Source organism: Hydra viridissima, unplaced genomic scaffold, assembly GCF_058129835.1.
Source record: "Hydra viridissima isolate aposymbiotic clone 2 unplaced genomic scaffold, HvirCarnegie_v1 scaffold_53, whole genome shotgun sequence".
NCBI classification, from domain to species: domain Eukaryota; kingdom Metazoa; phylum Cnidaria; class Hydrozoa; order Anthoathecata; family Hydridae; genus Hydra; species Hydra viridissima.
In genome coordinates, this window is record NW_028324338.1 from 21,020 (window position 1) to 43,435 (window position 22,416).

Below are 22,416 nucleotides of genomic sequence, written 5' to 3' on the forward strand. Positions count from 1 at the left end.
AAAATATTCGAAAACTACCTTTAAACATGATTTAGATTTAATAGATGAAAACTACGCTAACATTTCTTTGAAAAAACATTCAAAAACTACCTTTAAACATGATTTAAATTTAATAGATGAAAACTACGCTAACATTTCTTTGAAAAAACATTCAAAAACTACCTTTAAACATGATTTAAATTTAAAAAAGGAAAACTACGCTAACATTTCTTTGAAAAAATATTCAAAAAGTACCTTAATCGAAAGAGATAGCACACGAAATTAAAAAGTTGCATTTAGTCATCCGTTTCTTCTTCATCAAAGTAGCGAGGCGTTTATGCACTTTTTATTCTCTAAGTTATCTCTACTTACGCAAATGGCTTTTGTTTATTTCAATGTAAAACTTTTCAAAAGAGTATTTTGTTAAAGATTATGCTGCAGGGGCTGTGTAAGAAAACTCTGGTGACCTTTCTTTAAGAAAAAGCAACTAAAGTAGATGTGCGCCTAAGAAAATCCAAATTGCGATTCACTAAATTAAAAGACATATACAACAAACTTTAAAAGTGAAACTATTTTTACAAGCGTATTTGGTAAAGATGAAATGTTCTTATGACATTTTAACGTTACGAAAGGGATTTTCTTCTGTTCAAATATTTATTACAATTTAAAGTGTTAATAATGTTACAGAAACGACCTAAAACGCCTGTTGTATTAATTTAAACGAACAAAATAGATAAAAAAAAAGAAAAACTATCATTAAAAAAAAAAAAGTAAAAAAAGAAAAGAAATAGAAGTTGAGGAAAAATAAAAATAAGAACTTCTAACAAAGAGCTCTTCTTTTTATTTTTCAGATTTTAGATGCTTAATTCCTTGAATGAAAAGTTGAACTGATGACTCACTACTAAGGTTGTTCCTAGCCTTCCGTTCTCAAACTAGGCCATTCTGAGAGGCTGTTTGATTAAGTACCGTTGATAGTAGTATCGCACGTAAGAGACTTCTAAAACTCTGATTATTATTAATTCCTGGAATGAAGAGATGACTTCATACTCACTAACGAGGTTGTTCTTAGCCATCCGTTCTTAAACTAAGCAAAACAGTGAAGTTGTTTGATTAAGTATCACAGTTTGCTGATTTGCACATGCACCATTGCCGAAACTGTGATGCTTGGTTCCTTGATTGGATTGAAGAAGCTCATCACCATGCATTTTACAAGCTGTCCGTTGTTATGTTTTGCAATTCAGTGGTTCTGTTTTGCAATTCATTTTCTGTTTGTTTAAGTATCATCGATGGTGGTGTCGTGCATGCAAACTTTCCGAAACTCTGATGCTTGTTTTTCTTGAATGGAGAGATGAGCTTATACTTTAGGTGACTTTTAAAACTGCAGTAATTAGTGCCTCGAATGGAAAAACGAACTCATTCATTACAGACCAAGGTTGTTCCTGGCCATCCGTTAACATATTAGGCAACAGTACAGCGAAGCTGTTTGTTTTACAAGCTTTTGTCGTTTCGAGAAATCACTACATTAAGCATTCGATGGTGATACACGACTGATGGCCAGGTTCTGATTTTCGAATGAAAAGAAGAGTCGCATCCGACCACCGGTCGGCTTTCGACGCAAAACAGCTGTACACACTCGTCCAACGATCCAGTGACTAACTGTTGCAACGAGAAAGTTAGCTTTATTTGTCGTGCAGATTGTCCGCTTTGACGTAAAATGCTAGAAATTTGCTGAACGCTCGGTTTGCGCCGCCCAAGAGTCATTCTGTTTCTGCGTTGCCAGCGTCTGTCGGCTAAATACAACTGTAGACTCCGCGCAAGCTTTTTCACCGCAAAAGTTGTACAGAGCCACACCGAAGGCTAAAATCGACTTTAAGGTCGAAGGTTAAAATCGACCCTAGAGGTTTGAAAACGACGTCACGAAATTTTCAAGACATCATCGAAGAAAATTACGGCGGCCAGATGCAACTCTTAGTACTAACTCTACTAATCTTAGTACGTTAAGCATTCCAGTCGAGAGATCAGACGTTTTTTCGTCACCTAAGAGACCGGCCGATGCGTTTGCGACGCTGCGGAAAGAAAGAAGATGGCAAACCACAGGGTTGTTACCGTAACAAACCTCCGTGAGTACCTCCATCTCGAGTGGCTTTTGAAGAAACGTTCGTTTTAAACTCAAAGGGATGGTTGTTAAAGCTCACAAACGCCTGGTTAACGATTTTCTAACGGCAGACACCGTGTTTACAATGGATACAGACCGATTAACTGAGCCCAAAGCGCAAGATCTATCAGAAAACTCCTCTAGGTCGATGCAACGAGACGACTAGACACGTGCGTCTAAAGGCATTTTACAATTGAAGGACGCCCCTCGTGGGCCCTTTAACCTTAACACTAAACTCCTGCTTGATATCCTCGTCCCCAGGTTTCCAAACCGTAACCCCAACCCCCTCTAATCCTAACCCCCTTACCCTCTAACTCTCCCCCCTCAAAAAAACAAAAAACATAAAAAAGCAAACAAAACGAAAAAAAAACTTGCTTCCCTCCTCACTTTTAGCTCTAGGATGCAACACCTTTTTGCCGCCCTCCGCTAGAAGGGAGTAGGGAGTAACGAAAGCTTGACATCAAAGTAGCGTTTCGTATGAGATTTGTTTGCCAAAATTTGAGCGTTTTTAAAAAAGCCAAGACTTCGTCAGAGGGGTTTCTTCTTTTCTCCTAAAGCTATCGATCGATTAAAAAGCTCAAAGCAAAGAAATTCAAAACAAAATACAAAAACGGGAAGTTTTAGTTTCTGCACCACAAGCCAAGCACTAGTTCAAACTGGAGATAATAAAAGGAAATCGAATGATCTCACTTCTCAAACCACTGAGCTGCCATTGGTCGGCAGTCTCTTGTTTGGAGACCATTGAGCTGCCATTGGTTGGCTGTTTAATCGTTGCGATTGGTCGGCAGTTTTATCGTTGGAGACCATTGAGAGATATAAAAGGAATTTTTTTTTTGAGCACAACATTAAACGTTAAATCGTTAGATGTTGTTATAAAGGCACCATTAGAATGCGATGTCCTCAAATATTTTCCTCGATATTTTAATAAGTAAACAAAAACAAAACTAAGTCTTGCAACTGGCGAAAACTTTCAATAAGCAAACAAAGCAACAACTTTCCTTTCGAGTTTTTTACATTTTAAACAAAAGACAAACAAAGAAAAAAAAAAAACAAACAAAAACAAAAACAAAAACAAAAAAACAAAACAAAAACAAAACAGAAAAGGGAGAATGAGTGAGTCGACTGATTTCGCTCAACTGTCTTAAACGAGAAGTCATAAACGTTTGCTTGTGCCAGCAAGTTGCAAATTAAGTTGTAAATGAACTGCACCGCAAAAGCTTAACCACAGTTTATTAAGCATATTAAGCCTTTGCTGACATGTTAAGACATTTTAAGCCTTTGCTATTATCATGAGGCTTTTGCTCCACGAGCCAAAAAAGTACGCTAGAGTTGACAAACTGCATCGCGGTCGAAAAGTGTAATTACGCCAACACTTTTATCCGTTTTAAGCATTTCGTTTTCGCACGAACAACAATTAAAGCAGCTCGTTGAGCTTAACGACGTTCGTATTTTTTTTCGAAGCCAAAACTTCGGCTATAAGTAGAATGAAGAGGCACTTCGAAAAACAACAAAGCTGTTCGCAGTCGATAGCAACGAGCGACAACATCTCTGCGAGTCTGGCATCAAGGTAAACAGTTTTTTTTTACATTTTCATTTGTAAGTGCCACTTTTGTGTACATTATGTATTCAAAAATTTCTTGCTGACGCTAGATTTTTCGTTTTCAATGAACAACAGTTGCAACCTCTAGTCGTTTGCTAAAACAGCTTGCTAGGACAACCAAATCAATCATATGTTGTGAAAATTTCTTTTTGTTCAACTGACTAAGGAAGATCGAGCGAACGCTTTTTTTTTTATAACTTGTTTGTATCATATTGCTATTAAGAAAACAGCGTTGTGTATACTAAACGTGACATAATTGGCAATTATCCGTAACTAAAAATAAGATAGAAATTACAAACTTGATACCATATTTTAATTACTCTAACAAAACTAGACGTCATCGCGTGAGAAAATAAATGTTCATAACACATAACCTATTTTTTTGTTTTTTTTTTCTTCTCTTTTTTCCTTTTAATCTCTTTTCTTTCGTCCAAAAAGCGTTTTGATTTTTGCCTCGCCACAAGCGATGAAATCGATAAAAAAACCTGCTCGGACATTCTCAATTCTCAACAACAAAAGCAATCAAAGTTCTAGCTCTCGAGCACGTGCGCCGACAGGTTGATGAAACCGTTCAAATATGCTCGATCGCTAGAATTTAAAGAAAGAAACAAGCCAGAAACAAACCAAAATAAAAAAAACAAAAACAAAAATGGACATCTTTAGAACGCTTAAATTTTATAAAATATTTTCCTCTGCGTTTTTAACCAGCTAAACTGTCGTAAAGTTTTTTCGGTGCAGTTCATTTAAAAAACTTAGTTTTCAACTTTTAAACGTTTTAGACTTCTCGTTTAAGGCAGTCGAAAGAAATGAGTCGACTCACTCTCTCTCTCCCTATTCGGTTTTGTTTTTGTTTATTTGTTTTTGTTTTTTCTTCGTTTGCCTTCGTTTGCCTTTGTTTGCTTTTGGAAAAGTTGTCGCCATGCGAGACTTAGTTTTTTTTTTTTTTTGCTCAAATTGAGCACAAGTGAGTTTCTAGTCTTGAAAGTGTGCAAAGTGTGGGCCAATCTGGTGGCTGGAGTGATGACACGTGAATGCTGGAAATTCCAGACTTTGAGCGGATTCAGCGTACATAGAAAGAAAATGTAGCATTCACGTGGGTCTCTCCTAAGCGTGCCATTGGTCGGTCTGCTGTCCTTAAGTACCCCCCTCCCCCCCCTCAACGTCACGTTTGCTCAACTTTCTCGGTCTTTGGCGCCCAGAGAAAGCTTGAGGAAGGATAAAAAATGGCGAGGTTTCGGTACTGCGTTTTCTGTTTTTCTTATTTGTTTTTGTTTGTTTGCTTGTTTGTTTGTTTGTTTGTTTGTTAATTTTTTTAATTTTTTTTTTTTTGTTTGTTTGTTTCGTTCGTTTGTTTGTTTGTTTGTTTCGTTTGCTTCGTTTGTTTTGTGATGTTTTGTTTTCCCTTCTTGATGGCACAAAACAGAAGCAAACAAGACTTTCGGTTATATTCGGTTATATTCGGTTCAATAAAAGTTTGTTGGTTTCTGCACAACAACAACAACAACCACAACAACAAAAGTCCCTCTGTCCCTCAAAAGCAGTTTCTCCTCTGTCCTAAAGAAGAGCCTCTTTGTAATCGATCTTGTCTGAATGCAGCTCTCCTTTTGCCTACAGGTTTTTATTCCAACCCTTTTGTTGTTGTTAGTGCCATGTTGTTGTTATTGTTATACTCTGTAAAAGCAGTTGTTGCTGTTGTACTTGTTTGTTGTTTCTAAAGACACTGTTGTTGCTGCTGTTAGCGCTGTTAGTAATCACCCACTTGGCTTGTATTTTTGTTTCTTGTTTTTGTTTTTTGTTTTATTTATAAACACTCTCTGAGTAAGTGATGCTGTTGCTGTTGTTGTTGTTACAGTTGCAATGAGTGTTTGTTAATGTTCCCCCACTTGGCTTGTACTTTTGTTTTCTGTTTTGTTTTGTTTTTTTTTTGTTTTTGTTTTTTTTTTCTCAACACTCTCTGAGTAAGTGATGCTGTTGCTGTAGTCGTTGTTATAGTTGCAATGAGTGTTTGTTAATGTTCACCAACTTGGCTTGTTTATAATCTATTTTATTTTATCAACACTCTCTGAGTCAGTGATGGTGTTGCTGTTGCTGTTGTCGTTATTATGCTTGCAATGGGAGTTGTTACTGTTCACCCACTTTGCTTGTTTTGTTTTTATTTCTTTATTTTATCAACACCCTTTGAGCCAGTGATGCTGTTGCTGTTGTTGTTGTTATAGTTGCAATGAGTGTTGTTAATGTTCACCCACTTTGCTTGTGTTTTTGTTTTTGTTTATCAACACCCTTTGTGTCAGTGATGCTGTTGCTGTTGTTCTTATTACAGTTGCAATGAGTGTTTGTTAATGTTCACCAACTTGGCTTGTTTATAATCTATTTTGTTTTATCAACACTCTCTGAGTCAGTGATGCTGATGCTGTTGTTGTTATTGTGCTTGCAATAAGTGTTGCTAATGTTCACCCACTTTGCTTGTTTTGTTTGTGCTTTTGTTTTTGTTTATCAACACCCTTTGAGTCACTGATGCTGTTGCTGTTGGTGTTATTATAGTTGCAATGAGTGTTAATGTTCACCCACTTTGCTTGCTTTGTTTGTTTGTTGCTTTTTTTTTTTATCAACACCCTGCGAGTTAGTGATGCTGTTGCTGCTTTTGTCATTTTACTTGTATTTATAGTTGTTACTGTTCAGCCACTTTGCTTGTTTTTTAATCTGTTTTATTTTATCACCACTCTCTGAGTCAGTGATGATGTTGCTGATGCTGTTGTTGTTATTTTACTTGCAATGATAGCTGTTACTGTTCAGCCACTTTGCTTGTTTTGTTTGTTTGTTTGTTTGTTTTTTTTATCAATATCCTCTGAGTAAGTGATGCTGTTGCTGTTGTTGTTGTTATAGTTGCAATGAGTGTTTGTTAATGTTCCCCCCCTTGGCTTGTACTTCTGTTTTCTGTTTTGTTTTGTTTTTGTTTTTTTTGTTGTTTTTTTTCTCAACACTCTCTGAGTAAGTGATGCTGTTGCTGTAGTCGTTGTTATAGTTGCAATGAGTGTTTGTTAATGTTCACAAACTTGGCATGTTTATAATCTATTTTATTTTATCAACACTCTCTGAGTCAGTGATGCTGATGCTGTTGTTGTTATTATGCTTGCAATAAGTGTTGTTAATGTTCACCCACTCTGCTTGTTTTGTTTGTGCCTTTGTTTTTGTTTATCAACACCCTTTGAGTCACTGATGCTGTTGCTGTTGGTGTTATTATAGTTGCAATGAGTGTTAATGTTCACCCACTTTGCTTGCTTTATTTGTTTGTTGCTTTTTTTTTTATCAACACCCTGCGAGTTAGTGATGCTGTTGCTGCTTTTGTCATTTTACTTGTATTTATAGTTGTTACTGTTTAGCCACTTTGCTTGTTTTTTAATCTGTTTTATTTTATCACCACTCTCTGAGTCAGTGATGATGTTGCTGATGCTGTTGTTGTTATTTTACTTGCAATGATAGCTGTTACTGTTCAGCCACTTTGCTTGTTTTTTTTTTGTTTTTGTTTTGTTTGTTTGTTTGTTTGTTTTTTTATATATCCTCTGAGTTAGTGATGCTGTTGTTGTTATTATGCTTTCAATGAGAGCTGTTACTGTTCACCCACTTTGTTTGTTTATAATCTGTTTTATTTTATCAACACTCTCTGAGTCAGTGATGCTGATGCTGATGCTGTTGTTGTTATTATGCTTGCAGTGAGAGTTGTTACTGTTCACCCACTTTGCTTGCTTATTGTCTATTTTATTTTGTCAACACTCTCTGAGTCAGTGATGCTGATGCTGATGCTGTTGTTGTTATTATGCTTGCAATGAGAGTTGTTACTGTTCACCCAATTTGCTTGTTTTGTTTTTTTATTTGTTTTTTTGTTTGTTTTTGTTTTGCTTGTTTTTTTTTATCAATACCCTCTGAGTCAGTGATGCTGTTGCTGTTGTTGTTGTTGTTGTTATAGTTGCAATGAGTGTTTGTTAATGTTCCCCCACTTGGCTTGTACTTTTGTTTTCTTTTTTGTTATGTCAACACTCTCTGAGTCAGTGATGCTGATGCTGTTGTTATTATGCTTGCAATGAGAGTTGTTACTGTTGTAGTTATGTCTGTCATTTGTCCTTGTTAGCAAGTTCTATTTGCCCTCTCTTGCCTTTTTTCAACACAGTTTCTTTCTTTGAGTCATATGGTTGCGAGATCCTCTCAAACTCCATCTCTTTATTTATTTGTTTCTTTTTTTTTTTTTTTTTTCTCATTCTCCTTCTCATAATAGCAATCACTGCTGCCACCATGCATGTAATGCTAGTTGCTCTCATTCTTTTTCATTTGCTAGTGGAAACTTTGTTTCTTCTTGTTGCTCTCTTTTCTTTCTTTTTTCTCTTTTGCAGAGGATTCGAAAAAACACAGCTCTTCCCTGCAGTTGTAAACATTCCAGGATTCCAGGATGCAGGCAGAAGAAAAACACTCTCACTAACTGTCTTCTTTTTTTTAGCATAAACCGTTGCAAACAAACACCTGAACATGTCTTCTTCACAAGAAAACAACACTGTTGTTGCCCCTTCTCCGAACTCTAAAGCGAAAAAAAAGAAAAGAAGGCAGTCACAAGAACAGAGAGACTTAAAGCTCAAAAACAAAGTCAGGGCCGCATTAGTTGCAGCGTGTGGCTCCGTAAACAGGGTTGTACCTTTCTATGGTACCAAGAAGAGGTACGCTGTTAGCTGTCCGATGCCTTTGTGCAAACATTCCTCCACAAGCATTAAAAGACACTTGACTAAAAAAGATCATTCTTGGACTTTGGATGAAGCTTCCATCTTTTACTCTGCAATGGTCAGGAAGTTTCAGCATGCTCGTCTCGAACGCAAGTCCGGCTGTCCAAAACCTTACCCCTGTTTGCAATGTTGGAAGTATTACGACCGACTGGACATACACTTGAAAGAGACTCATTTCTACGATTCCAAGACGATCAAACAAAAGATTGCAGAGGCAAAGCGATACGACAACGACAAGCTCTATGTCCCTCAATTTATTCGACCTGCCTTCTTTGGTATTAAGCCAGTAGCTGAACAAGCGTCTGCATCAGGCTCTGCATCCTCTGCTCCTGGGCCTTCCTCCTCTTTTTCTTCTCCGGTTCTTTCCTCTGATCCTCTTTTAAGCTTGCCCTCATCAGTTGCTGGTTCGTCCGAGGCTCCTTCTGCAAACCACTGCACCTCTGTAGAAAACAAAGAGCTGAACACCGAATCCGTCCTAGACTCTGATTTTAATTCCTTAAAGCACTTGGTTTCCAACTCCTCCGTCTTGACAGAAGATAAGAGACTCTTGTTTCAGCTGGACAAAGATGCTTTTCACTTTTATTACCAGTCAGCAGATGAGCTCTTCAGAGATTTTGAAAAGTGGCTTGTGGTAGCCAACAACAACACTTTGTCACAAGCAAAGATCTACAAAAATGCAGTTGTTGAAATATTGACATGTTGTGACAGCACGCTGACGCTGCACCCGAACGCTCTCACCAATTCCAACGTTTTGGAGGATAGATACTTTTCCATGCACTTTAAAAACATTCAGCTCAATTCCAAGCTGAGTGAACTTGACCAAACAAAAGCCATGTCTTGTCACACGTTGTACAACCGCCTTGTCTACCTTTGTCTCCTGTTTCGTTTCAGTGAAGCCAGGAATGTCTATTTCGGACTTTCTCATGAGGCCATCCGACGTTTGCGCTGCAAGGTGGAGGAGTTACAAAAAGTGCTGAGGCCCTTTCGTTCTTTGAGGAGGAGCCTTGTGAAAAGCAAAAAATGCATCAACATCATCAATGTCAGTTTGCTGAACGAATATGGCAAGTCTGCATACGTAAGACAGTTAGTGGAATCGATTAGAAAGCCGTCTCTTACACCGACTAGAGACAATGCTGTGTCTCTACGAAACCATCTTCTGCTCTCTGTCACTGTAATTAACAGTTTAAGAAAATCTAACATTGCTCTTTTAAACATTAGAGACTACATGGCTGCTGAGAAGAGTGAGTGTGGATATTGCATTGTGCAAGAGCGCTACAAAACAGCATACAAGTACGGAGCCAAAAACATTCTAGTGCCGAACGACTTGAAAGTGTTGATCGATATTTATTTGCTGAGATACAGAGACCTTCTTGTCAACGACTCTCACTACATGGCTGCAGACACCAAGACTGTTTTGGAGTTGAGCGACTGCTACAGGCCCCTTTTTCCATCGATGAGACCCAACAAAGACGAATGTGTGACACTCGGTGCAACTAGAGTGCCTGTTTACCAGATGGGTTCCTCTGCTATCTCCTCTTGCCTGACGTCCTGCTTCAGAAAAAGCCAAGTAAACATTCCCATGAAGCGTCTTACTCCCACTTGCATTCGCGGTTCGATAGCCACTTACTTTGCCAACAACAGCAAAGAAGATCGCGAGCGGTTTGCTACACTCTACATGAAGCACAGCAGGAACACAATGGATAGCTTTTATGTGTCCCAGTGGAACGCTGCAGAGGAGTTGCGCTTTGCCCTGGGCATCGGACAGTCCTTCGGAGTCATAGAGTCTTTGACTGTTGAAAAGTCTGAGAGACCACCAAAGAAGGAGAAGGATGTGATGGACTGGCTCCAAACTAATGCAGAGGAGTACGGTTTTCATGAGGTTGAGGACATCTTTGAGGAAGATTTAGACTCCGGTTCTGACTCTGAAGAATGTGCTGCTACTTTCAGCTGTACCACAGTGGTTCCGTTTTCTCCAGCTGTAGAAAACAATGTTCCTTTAGAGGATAGCAACGACCATGCCGTAGATTTCTTGTGTGAACCTACCTCAACTCCTGTTTCGTCTGTTCCATCTGAACAAACAATCGCTGGTCCAGTTCTTGAACTATCCCCTGCTCTTGCACAACTAGTTCCTAACGAACAAGCTGTTTGTATGGATGTAGATCAGACTCTAGCTGTTCCTGTTGGCACAGCTTGTTCTCCTCTTGCATTAACATTATTTCCTGATGAACCGGATTTTATTGAACACCATGCAAAACTTTCTCCAGTTTACTTTAATGAGCAAGTGGTTGCCAAACCTGTTTCTGCTTCTCCTTCTCAGCAAGTCGCTTTCTGTCCTTCAAAAGAGGTCTTTTCTGTTCCTCTGACTCCTAGCCTTGTTGCTTTTCAGCAAACATTGGCCAAACCCAGTTTGTTTCTTTCATCTGATCCAGTTTCAGCTGTTCCTGTCCAACAGGCTGGTACTGTTCTTGCAAAGCAGCTCTCACCTTATGCTGTTCAATCTGTTGGTAGCCTATTTAGCCAAAGTCTTGCCTCTACATCCAGAGGTAAATTCTTTTTGATTTTTGATTTTTGATTTTTATGCAAATCTCAACACGCTTTCAAAAAATGAAAATGCCCAAATCAACTCCTTGCCCTATTGTTATTGTTAGAGCTGTAAAAAAAACAAAACAAAACAAAAAAACAACACAGAAGTGTGTATGTATTTGTTGCAGGACTAATTCTGTGATTGCTTAAATGTTTATACAAGTGAATGATACTAAAACTGATTATGTTTTAGAAGTAAAAGATCCAAGAAGAAAAAAAATCAAGTTGGAAATGCCATCTTTCACTCAAGAACTCATCGGTAATGTAAAACCTAATTTATACAAAGATATATAAACACAAACCTCTTCTTGCACAATTTCAGATGGTTAACTGTTAACAAAAACTAGCCATCATTGCTAAGTGCACTTTTAGAAAGTTGTGTCTACCCGATTTCTAATGATGAAGTTAGAAACATCACCGTTAGAAATCATGCACAGCTTGTTATCATCTCTAACACTTAGAAACTGTTGATGGTTTTTATGAATTAGAAAAATGAACATGGTTTTATTTTATTTCAGGATCAACTCAGCCAAGAACAAAGGAAAACAAAGCAGAAGTTAGCCAATGCCATTTAGGTAATCTTTCAAAAACCAGTTATTGCTATCAGTGCAAACAATAAGGTCAACAAAAAAAAAATAAATAAAAAAACAGAATAAATCTTGTCTTACTTCAGAACCAAATGAATATTTGATTTAATCACTTTGTGTTATGACTTGAGTTTGTAAAATTTTAGATGAAATAGTTGAAGAGCTGAATGCTTGCCCTGGCCACAACGAATGGTTCAACACCAGAAGTTTTCCACGATGTGCAGCTTTGGTGTTGGCATACATCTTGCAAGACGTGTTTACAGATGTAAGCTCAAGTTGCTCGTACAAAGATTACCTTGGCATCTTGGCAAATCATAGCAGTGACAAGCTCATTCATGTCTTGCAAAAGTACTCCTACCAAAGCCATATTAAAGACAAAATTAAAAACATGAAGCTAAAAATTCAAAAAGAGGGTAGTTTAGAAAAGTTTGTTCAATATGGCAATATCGTGAAACCATTTATGTAGTTTAGATAAGTTTGTTCAGTTTGGCAATAAAGATGGGCCTTTTGTGTAGTTTGTTTTATCTATGCTTTTGCAAATATTTTTATCTGTTTCGCTAAAGACATAATAAACAAGAAGTTCTGTTAAACTGTTCTCACATTTCTTATTTAAAGATAGTTCAAACTTTTTTTTATCTTTAAAAAAAAAAAAAAGAAGTCGTTTTGTTATTCTGTGAAAACTTTTAATAGAGTTGCATTTAGAATTACTTCTGATGTTTTTAAGAGTTTGTTAAAAAGCAAAATAATATTTCCTGTGATGTTAAACTGCATAAGTGAAATTTAAAAAAGGAAAACTGCTCCAACCATTTTTCGGAAAAAGAAATCAAAAAGTTCCTTATTTTAAAAGATCTAGACATCCATTTCTTCTTCAGCAAAATAGCGAGGCTTTTTTATGAACTCTTACTCTCTATTTTTTCATATCTTTACACAAAGGATTTTGTTTAGATCAATGTAAACATACATAGAAGTATATTATGTTTTTTTTTTTTTTTTTGTTTTTATGCAGTCTAACTTTTGTTTCACTTCTATTTTATTTTACGTTTATCTTGTATTTTATCATGCCTTATTGGTTTTTGCGTTTTGTGATGTCAAGCTGCGTAAGCTAAACTTAAAAGGGGAAAACTACGCTAACTTTTCTTTGAAAAAATATTCAAGAAGTACCTTAAACGAAAGAGAAAGCACACGAATCTTGCCATCCAATTCTTCTTCTGCAAAGTAGCGAGGCTTTTTATGTACTTTTGCTCTCTAATTTATCTCTATTTACGCAAAGGGTTTTATTTCAATGTAAACACGTATAAAAGAATACTTTGTTAAAAATAATGTTAAAGGAGTTGCGTAAAAAAAAACGTCTGAATAAAGTTTCTTTACAAAAAAAACAACTAAGAAACAAGCGGCCTAAGAAAAACCAGATCGCGATTCACTAAGTCAAAAAACGAAAGAAACAAAGTTTAAAAGGTCTTTCTAGACAACAAATTCTATTTTTGGCAATGCAGTTTTTGTATTTATGCAACCTAACTTTTGTTTGACTTCTATTTTATTTTACGTTTACCTTGTATTTTATCTTGCCTTTTTGTGTTTTGTGATGTCAAGCTACATAATCTAAACTTAAAAGAAGGAAACTAGGCTAACTTTTCTAGTAGAATATTATGTTGTTGGTTTTGTATGCAGCCTAACTTTAGTTTCATCTATATTTTATTTTGCGTTTATCTTATATTTTATCTTGTCTTTTTGAGTTTTGTATTTTGTGATGTCAAGCTACATAATTTAAACTTAAAAGAAGAAAACTAGGCTAACTTTTCTTTGAAAAATTGTTCAAAAACTACCTTACACCGATAGAGATAGCTCACGAATTTAAAAAGTTGCATCTATTCATCTTCTTCTTCAGCAAAGTAAAGCTTTTTATGCACTTTTACTCTCTAACTTACCTATATTTGCGTAAAGGATTTTATTTAATTCAATTTAAACATAACTAGTAGAATATTATGTTGTTGGTTTTGTATGCAGCCTAACTTTAGTTTCATCTATATTTTATTTTGCGTTTATCTTATATTTTATCTTGTCTTTTTGAGTTTTATATTTTGTGATGTCAAGCTACATAAGCTAAACTTTAAAGAGGAAATTTACGCTAACCTGTCTTTGAAAAACTATTCAAAAACTACCTTTAACAAAGTAGCGAGGCTTTTTATGCGCTTTTACTCTCTAACATACCTATTTTTGCGCAAAGGATTTTATTTAATTCAATTTAAACATGCCTAGTAGATTATTATGTTGTTGGTTTTTTATGCAGCCTAACTTTAGCTACATCTATTTTTCATTTTACGTTTGTCTTATATTTTATTTTATCTTTTTGTGTTCTGTGATGTCAAGCTACATAAGCTAATGTTAAAAGAGGAAAGCTGCGCTAACCTTTCTTTGAAAAACTATTCGAAATCTATTTTTGAGATAATCTAGATTTAAAAGAGGAACACTACGCTAATTTTGCTTTGAAAAAACTCTCGAAAACTAACTTATTCGATAGAGATAGCACACAAATTTAAAAAATTGTATCTACTCATCCACTTCTTCTACAGCAAAGTACTGAGGCTTTTTATGCACTTTTATTCTCTAACATACCTATATTTGCGCAAAGGATTTTATTTAACTCAATGTAAACATACATAGAAGAGTATTGTTACCCGTTTGTTTTATGCAGCCTAACTTTAGTTTCATCTATACATTATATTGCGTTTACCTTATATTTTATCTTGCCTTTGTTAGTTTTGTGTTTTGTTATGTCAAGCTTCATAATCTAATCTTAAAAGGGGAAAACTGCGCTAACTTTTCTTTGAAAAAGTACTCAAAAAGGACCTAAATCGATATAGATAGCTCACAATTTTAAAAAGTTGCATATAGTCATCTTCTTCTTCAGCAAAGTATCGAGGCTTTTTATGGATTTTTACTCTAACTTTCCTATATTTGCGCAAAGGACATTATTTAATTCAACTTAAACATGCCTAGTAGATTATTATGTTGTTGGTTTTTTATGCAGTCTAAACTTTGTTACATCTATATTTTACGATTAACTTATATTTTATCTTGCCTTTTTGAGCTTTGTGTTCTGTGATGTCAAGCTACATAGTCTAAACATAAAAGAGGAAAACTACGCTAAACTTGCTTTGAAAAACTATTCAAAAACTACCTTTAACAAAGTAGCGAGGCTTTTCATGCACTTTTACTCTCTAACATACCTACATTTGCGCAAAGGATTTTATTTAATTCAATTTAAACATGCCTAGTAGATTATTATGTTGTTGGTTTTTTATGCAGCCTAACTTTAGTTTCATCTATATTATGTTTTAGGTTTATCATATATTTTATCTTTTCTTTTTGAGTTTTGAGTTTTGTGATGCCAAGCAACTTAAGCTAAACTTAAAAGTGGAATGCTACGCTAACCTTTCTTTGAAAATCTATTCATAAACTACCCTAGACAAAAGCTAGATTTAAAAGAGGAAAACTACACTATTTTTACTTTGAAAAAACTTTCGAAAACTACCTTAATCGATAGAGATAGCACACGATTTTAAAAAATTGCATATAGTCATCCACTACTTCTGCAGCAAAGTAGCGAGGCTCTTTATGCACTTTTTCTCACTAGTTTGCTTATATTTACGCAAAGGAATTCATTTAATTCAATCCAAACATATATAGAAGATTATTATGTTACGATTTTTTTTTTCTTTTATGCAGCCTAACATTTATTTCACCTACATTTTATTTTACGATTAACTTTTATATTACCTTTCCTTTTAGTGTTTTGTGTTTTGTGATGTCAAGCTACATAAGCCAAACTTTAAAGAGGAAAACTACGCTAAGCTTTCTTTGAAAAACTATTCAAAAACTACCTTAAACAAAGTAGCGAGGCTTTTTATGCACTTTTACTCTCTAACATACCTACATTTGTGCATAGGGTTTTATTAGATTCTAGTAGGTTATTACGTTGTTGTTTTTTTATGCAGTCTAACTTTAGCTTCATCTATATTTTATTTTACGTTTATCTTATATTTTATTTTGTCTTTTTGAATTTTGTGTTTTGTGATGTCAAGCTACATAAGCTAAACTTAAAAGAGGAAAGCTACGCTAACCTTTCTTTGAAAAGCTGTTCAAAAACTACCTTAGACATAATCTAGATTTAAAAGAGAAAGACTACGCTATTTTTGCTTTGAAAAATCTTTCGAAAACTACCTTAATCGATAGAGATAGCACAGGATTTTAAAAAGTTGTATCTAGTCATCCACTTCTTTCACAGCAAAGTAGCGAGGCTTTCTATGCGCTTTTACTCTCTAACATACCTATTTTTGCGCAAAGGATTTTATTTAATTCAATTTAAACATGCCTAGTAGATTATTATGTTGTTGGTTTTTTATGCTGCCTAACTTTAGCTACATCTATTTTTCATTTTACGTTTGTCTTATATTTTATTTTATCTTTTTGTGTTCTGTGATGTCAAGCTACATAAGCTAATGTTAAAAGAGGAAAGCTGCGCTAACCTTTCTTTGAAAAACTATTCGAAATCTATTTTTGAGATAATCTAGATTTAAAAGAGGAACACTACGCTAATTTTGCTTTGAAAAAACTCTCGAAAACTACCTTATTCAATAGAGATAGCACACAAATTTAAAAAATTGTATCTACTCATCCACTTCTTCTTTTTATGGATTTTTACTCTCTTACAAATTTGCGCAAAGGACTTTACTTAATTCAACTTAAACATGTCTAGTAGATTATTAAGTTGTTTGTTTTTTATGCAGCCTAACTTTAGTTTCATTTATATTTTATTTTACGTTTATCTGATACTTTATCTTGTCTTTTTGTGTGTTGTTTTGTCAAGCTACATAAGCTAAACTTAAAAGTGGAAAAGTACGCTAACCTTTCTTTGAAAATCTATTCAAAAACTGCCTTAGACATAAGCTAGATTTAAAGAGGAAGACTACGCTATTTATGCTTTTAAAAAACTTTCGAAAAATACCTTAATCCATTGAGGTAGTGCACGAATTTACAAAGTTGTATCTAGTCATCCACTTCTTCTATAGCAAAGTAGCGAGGCTTTTTATGCACTTTTGCGTTCTAATTTATCTCTGTTTACGCATATGGTTTTTGTTTATTTCTATGTAATGATATACAAAAGAGTATTTTGTTAAAGATTATGCTGCAGGAGCTGCGTAAAAAAACTCTGGCGACCTTTCCTTAAGAAAAAAGCAACTGAAAGACATGTGCGCCTTAGAAAATTCAAATCGCGATTCACCAAATTAAAAGACGAAAAGAACGACCTTTAAAAGCTCTCACTAGACATTTGTGTTTATGATAGGCAATGCAGTTTTTGATTTTATGCAGCCTAACATTTGTTCATCTATATCTTATTTTACGTTTATCTTATACTTTATCTTGCCTTTTTGAGTTTAGTATTTTGTGATGTCATGCTAAATAAACTATACTTTGCTAATTTTTATTTGAAAAAATATTCAAAAACTACCTGAATTATAAGCTAGATCTAAAGGAGGAAAACTACGCTAACTTTTCTTTAAAAAAAATATTTAAAAACTACCTTAAACATAAGCTATATCCAAAAGAGGAAAACTATGCTAACTTTTCTTTAAAAAAATATTTAAAAACTACCTTAAACATAAGCTAGATCTAAAAGAGGAAAACTACGCTAACTTTTCTTTGAAAAAATACTCAAAAACTACCTTAAACATAAGCTAGATCTAAAAGAGGAAAACTACGCTAACTTTTCTTTGAAAAAATACTCAAAAACTACCTTAAACATAAGCTAGATCTAAAAGAGGAAAACTACGCTAACAATTCTTTGAAAAAATATTCGAAAACTACCTTTAAACATGATTTAGATTTAATAGATGAAAACTACGCTAACATTTCTTTGAAAAAACATTCAAAAACTACCTTTAAACATGATTTAAATTTAATAGATGAAAACTACGCTAACATTTCTTTGAAAAAACATTCAAAAACTACCTTTAAACATGATTTAAATTTAAAAAAGGAAAACTACGCTAACATTTCTTTGAAAAAATATTCAAAAAGTACCTTAATCGAAAGAGATAGCACACGAAATTAAAAAGTTGCATTTAGTCATCCGTTTCTTCTTCATCAAAGTAGCGAGGCGTTTATGCACTTTTTATTCTCTAAGTTATCTCTACTTACGCAAATGGCTTTTGTTTATTTCAATGTAAAACTTTTCAAAAGAGTATTTTGTTAAAGATTATGCTGCAGGGGCTGTGTAAGAAAACTCTGGTGACCTTTCTTTAAGAAAAAGCAACTAAAGTAGATGTGCGCCTAAGAAAATCCAAATTGCGATTCACTAAATTAAAAGACATATACAACAAACTTTAAAAGTGAAACTATTTTTACAAGCGTATTTGGTAAAGATGAAATGTTCTTATGACATTTTAACGTTACGAAAGGGATTTTCTTCTGTTCAAATATTTATTACAATTTAAAGTGTTAAATAATGTTACAGAAACGACCTAAAACGCCTGTTGTATTAATTTAAACGAACAAAATAGATAAAAAAAAGAAAAACTATCATTAAAAAAAAAAAAGTAAAAAAAGAAAAGAAATAGAAGTTGAGGAAAAATAAAAATAAGAACTTCTAACAAAGAGCTCTTCTTTTTATTTTTCAGATTTTAGATGCTTTAATTCCTTGAATGAAAAGTTGAACTGATGACTCACTACTAAGGTTGTTCCTAGCCTTCCGTTCTCAAACTAGGCCATTCTGAGAGGCTGTTTGATTAAGTACCGTTGATAGTAGTATCGCACGTAAGAGACTTCTAAAACTCTGATTATTATTAATTCCTGGAATGAAGAGATGACTTCATACTCACTAACGAGGTTGTTCTTAGCCATCCGTTCTTAAACTAAGCAAAACAGTGAAGTTGTTTGATTAAGTATCACAGTTTGCTGATTTGCACATGCACCATTGCCGAAACTGTGATGCTTGGTTCCTTGATTGGATTGAAGAAGCTCATCACCATGCATTTTACAAGCTGTCCGTTGTTATGTTTTGCAATTCAGTGGTTCTGTTTTGCAATTCATTTTCTGTTTGTTTAAGTATCATCGATGGTGGTGTCGTGCATGCAAACTTTCCGAAACTCTGATGCTTGTTTTTCTTGAATGGAGAGATGAGCTTATACTTTAGGTGACTTTTAAAACTGCAGTAATTAGTGCCTCGAATGGAAAAACGAACTCATTCATTACAGACCAAGGTTGTTCCTGGCCATCCGTTAACATATTAGGCAACAGTACAGCGAAGCTGTTTGTTTTACAAGCTTTTGTCGTTTCGAGAAATCACTACATTAAGCATTCGATGGTGATACACGACTGATGGCCAGGTTCTGATTTTCGAATGAAAAGAAGAGTCGCATCCGACCACCGGTCGGCTTTCGACGCAAAACAGCTGTACACACTCGTCCAACGATCCAGTGACTAACTGTTGCAACGAGAAAGTTAGCTTTATTTGTCGTGCAGATTGTCCGCTTTGACGTAAAATGCTAGAAATTTGCTGAACGCTCGGTTTGCGCCGCCCAAGAGTCATTCTGTTTCTGCGTTGCCAGCGTCTGTCGGCTAAATACAACTGTAGACTCCGCGCAAGCTTTTTCACCGCAAAAGTTGTACAGAGCCACACCGAAGGCTAAAATCGACTTTAAGGTCGAAGGTTAAAATCGACCCTAGAGGTTTGAAAACGACGTCACGAAATTTTCAAGACATCATCGAAGAAAATTACGGCGGCCAGATGCAACTCTTAGTACTAACTCTACTAATCTTAGTACGTTAAGCATTCCAGTCGAGAGATCAGACGTTTTTTCGTCACCTAAGAGACCGGCCGATGCGTTTGCGACGCTGCGGAAAGAAAGAAGATGGCAAACCACAGGGTTGTTACCGTAACAAACCTCCGTGAGTACCTCCATCTCGAGTGGCTTTTGAAGAAACGTTCGTTTTAAACTCAAAGGGATGGTTGTTAAAGCTCACAAACGCCTGGTTAACGATTTTCTAACGGCAGACACCGTGTTTACAATGGATACAGACCGATTAACTGAGCCCAAAGCGCAAGATCTATCAGAAAACTCCTCTAGGTCGATGCAACGAGACGACTAGACACGTGCGTCTAAAGGCATTTTACAATTGAAGGACGCCCCTCGTGGGCCCTTTAACCTTAACACTAAACTCCTGCTTGATATCCTCGTCCCCAGGTTTCCAAACCGTAACCCCAACCCCCTCTAATCCTAACCCCCTTACCCTCTAACTCTCCCCCCTCAAAAAAACAAAAAACATAAAAAAGCAAACAAAACGAAAAAAAAACTTGCTTCCCTCCTCACTTTTAGCTCTAGGATGCAACACCTTTTTGCCGCCCTCCGCTAGAAGGGAGTAGGGAGTAACGAAAGCTTGACATCAAAGTAGCGTTTCGTATGAGATTTGTTTGCCAAAATTTGAGCGTTTTTAAAAAAGCCAAGACTTCGTCAGAGGGGTTTCTTCTTTTCTCCTAAAGCTATCGATCGATTAAAAAGCTCAAAGCAAAGAAATTCAAAACAAAATACAAAAACGGGAAGTTTTAGTTTCTGCACCACAAGCCAAGCACTAGTTCAAACTGGAGATAATAAAAGGAAATCGAATGATCTCACTTCTCAAACCACTGAGCTGCCATTGGTCGGCAGTCTCTTGTTTGGAGACCATTGAGCTGCCATTGGTTGGCTGTTTAATCGTTGCGATTGGTCGGCAGTTTTATCGTTGGAGACCATTGAGAGATATAAAAGGAATTTTTTTTTTGAGCACAACATTAAACGTTAAATCGTTAGATGTTGTTATAAAGGCACCATTAGAATGCGATGTCCTCAAATATTTTCCTCGATATTTTAATAAGTAAACAAAAACAAAACTAAGTCTTGCAACTGGCGAAAACTTTCAATAAGCAAACAAAGCAACAACTTTCCTTTCGAGTTTTTTACATTTTAAACAAAAGACAAACAAAGAAAAAAAAAAAACAAACAAAAACAAAAACAAAAACAAAAAAACAAAACAAAAACAAAACAGAAAAGGGAGAATGAGTGAGTCGACTGATTTCGCTCAACTGTCTTAAACGAGAAGTCATAAACGTTTGCTTGTGCCAGCAAGTTGCAAATTAAGTTGTAAATGAACTGCACCGCAAAAGCTTAACCACAGTTTATTAAGCATATTAAGCCTTTGCTGACATGTTAAGACATTTTAAGCCTTTGCTATTATCATGAGGCTTTTGCTCCACGAGCCAAAAAAGTACGCTAGAGTTGACAAACTGCATCGCGGTCGAAAAGTGTAATTACGCCAACACTTTTATCCGTTTTAAGCATTTCGTTTTCGCACGAACAACAATTAAAGCAGCTCGTTGAGCTTAACGACGTTCGTATTTTTTTTCGAAGCCAAAACTTCGGCTATAAGTAGAATGAAGAGGCACTTCGAAAAACAACAAAGCTGTTCGCAGTCGATAGCAACGAGCGACAACATCTCTGCGAGTCTGGCATCAAGGTAAACAGTTTTTTTTTACATTTTCATTTGTAAGTGCCACTTTTGTGTACATTATGTATTCAAAAATTTCTTGCTGACGCTAGATTTTTCGTTTTCAATGAACAACAGTTGCAACCTCTAGTCGTTTGCTAAAACAGCTTGCTAGGACAACCAAATCAATCATATGTTGTGAAAATTTCTTTTTGTTCAACTGACTAAGGAAGATCGAGCGAACGCTTTTTTTTTTATAACTTGTTTGTATCATATTGCTATTAAGAAAACAGCGTTGTGTATACTAAACGTGACATAATTGGCAATTATCCGTAACTAAAAATAAGATAGAAATTACAAACTTGATACCATATTTTAATTACTCTAACAAAACTAGACGTCATCGCGTGAGAAAATAAATGTTCATAACACATAACCTATTTTTTTGTTTTTTTTTTCTTCTCTTTTTTCCTTTTAATCTCTTTTCTTTCGTCCAAAAAGCGTTTTGATTTTTGCCTCGCCACAAGCGATGAAATCGATAAAAAAACCTGCTCGGACATTCTCAATTCTCAACAACAAAAGCAATCAAAGTTCTAGCTCTCGAGCACGTGCGCCGACAGGTTGATGAAACCGTTCAAATATGCTCGATCGCTAGAATTTAAAGAAAGAAACAAGCCAGAAACAAACCAAAATAAAAAAAACAAAAACAAAAATGGACATCTTTAGAACGCTTAAATTTTATAAAATATTTTCCTCTGCGTTTTTAACCAGCTAAACTGTCGTAAAGTTTTTTCGGTGCAGTTCATTTAAAAAACTTAGTTTTCAACTTTTAAACGTTTTAGACTTCTCGTTTAAGGCAGTCGAAAGAAATGAGTCGACTCACTCTCTCTCTCCCTATTCGGTTTTGTTTTTGTTTATTTGTTTTTGTTTTTTCTTCGTTTGCCTTCGTTTGCCTTTGTTTGCTTTTGGAAAAGTTGTCGCCATGCGAGACTTAGTTTTTTTTTTTTTTTGCTCAAATTGAGCACAAGTGAGTTTCTAGTCTTGAAAGTGTGCAAAGTGTGGGCCAATCTGGTGGCTGGAGTGATGACACGTGAATGCTGGAAATTCCAGACTTTGAGCGGATTCAGCGTACATAGAAAGAAAATGTAGCATTCACGTGGGTCTCTCCTAAGCGTGCCATTGGTCGGTCTGCTGTCCTTAAGTACCCCCCTCCCCCCCCTCAACGTC

The 22,416-nt window shown here is 35.5% G+C and overlaps 1 protein-coding gene and 1 long non-coding RNA gene across 3 annotated transcripts; one reads left to right on the forward strand and one right to left on the reverse strand.

Moving 5' to 3' along the window:
* The first annotated feature begins 4,898 nt into the window (after positions 1 to 4,898).
* LOC149876030 (uncharacterized) lies at positions 4,899 to 12,184 on the forward strand. 2 transcript variants are annotated; one of them, XM_090075845.1, is made up of 5 exons: positions 4,899 to 4,971; positions 8,224 to 11,043; positions 11,277 to 11,342; positions 11,602 to 11,658; positions 11,817 to 12,184. In XM_090075845.1, the coding sequence occupies exons 2-5, from the start codon at positions 8,253 to 8,255 to the stop codon at positions 12,134 to 12,136; spliced, it is 3,234 nt and encodes a 1,077-aa protein (XP_089931971.1). In that variant the 5' UTR covers positions 4,899 to 4,971; positions 8,224 to 8,252; the 3' UTR covers positions 12,137 to 12,184. The 2 variants fall into 2 exon arrangements, with proteins under 2 accessions (XP_089931971.1, XP_089931970.1); XM_090075844.1 differs by having other exon boundaries at positions 4,899 to 11,043.
* Positions 8,863 to 12,928, reverse strand: LOC149876031 (uncharacterized). The gene is made up of 2 exons (XR_016448952.1): positions 12,832 to 12,928; positions 8,863 to 12,024 (listed from the first exon to the last, which is right to left on the reverse strand). It is a non-coding gene; the product is annotated as an uncharacterized LOC149876031 (long non-coding RNA).
* Positions 12,929 to 22,416: the final 9,488 nt, after the last annotated feature.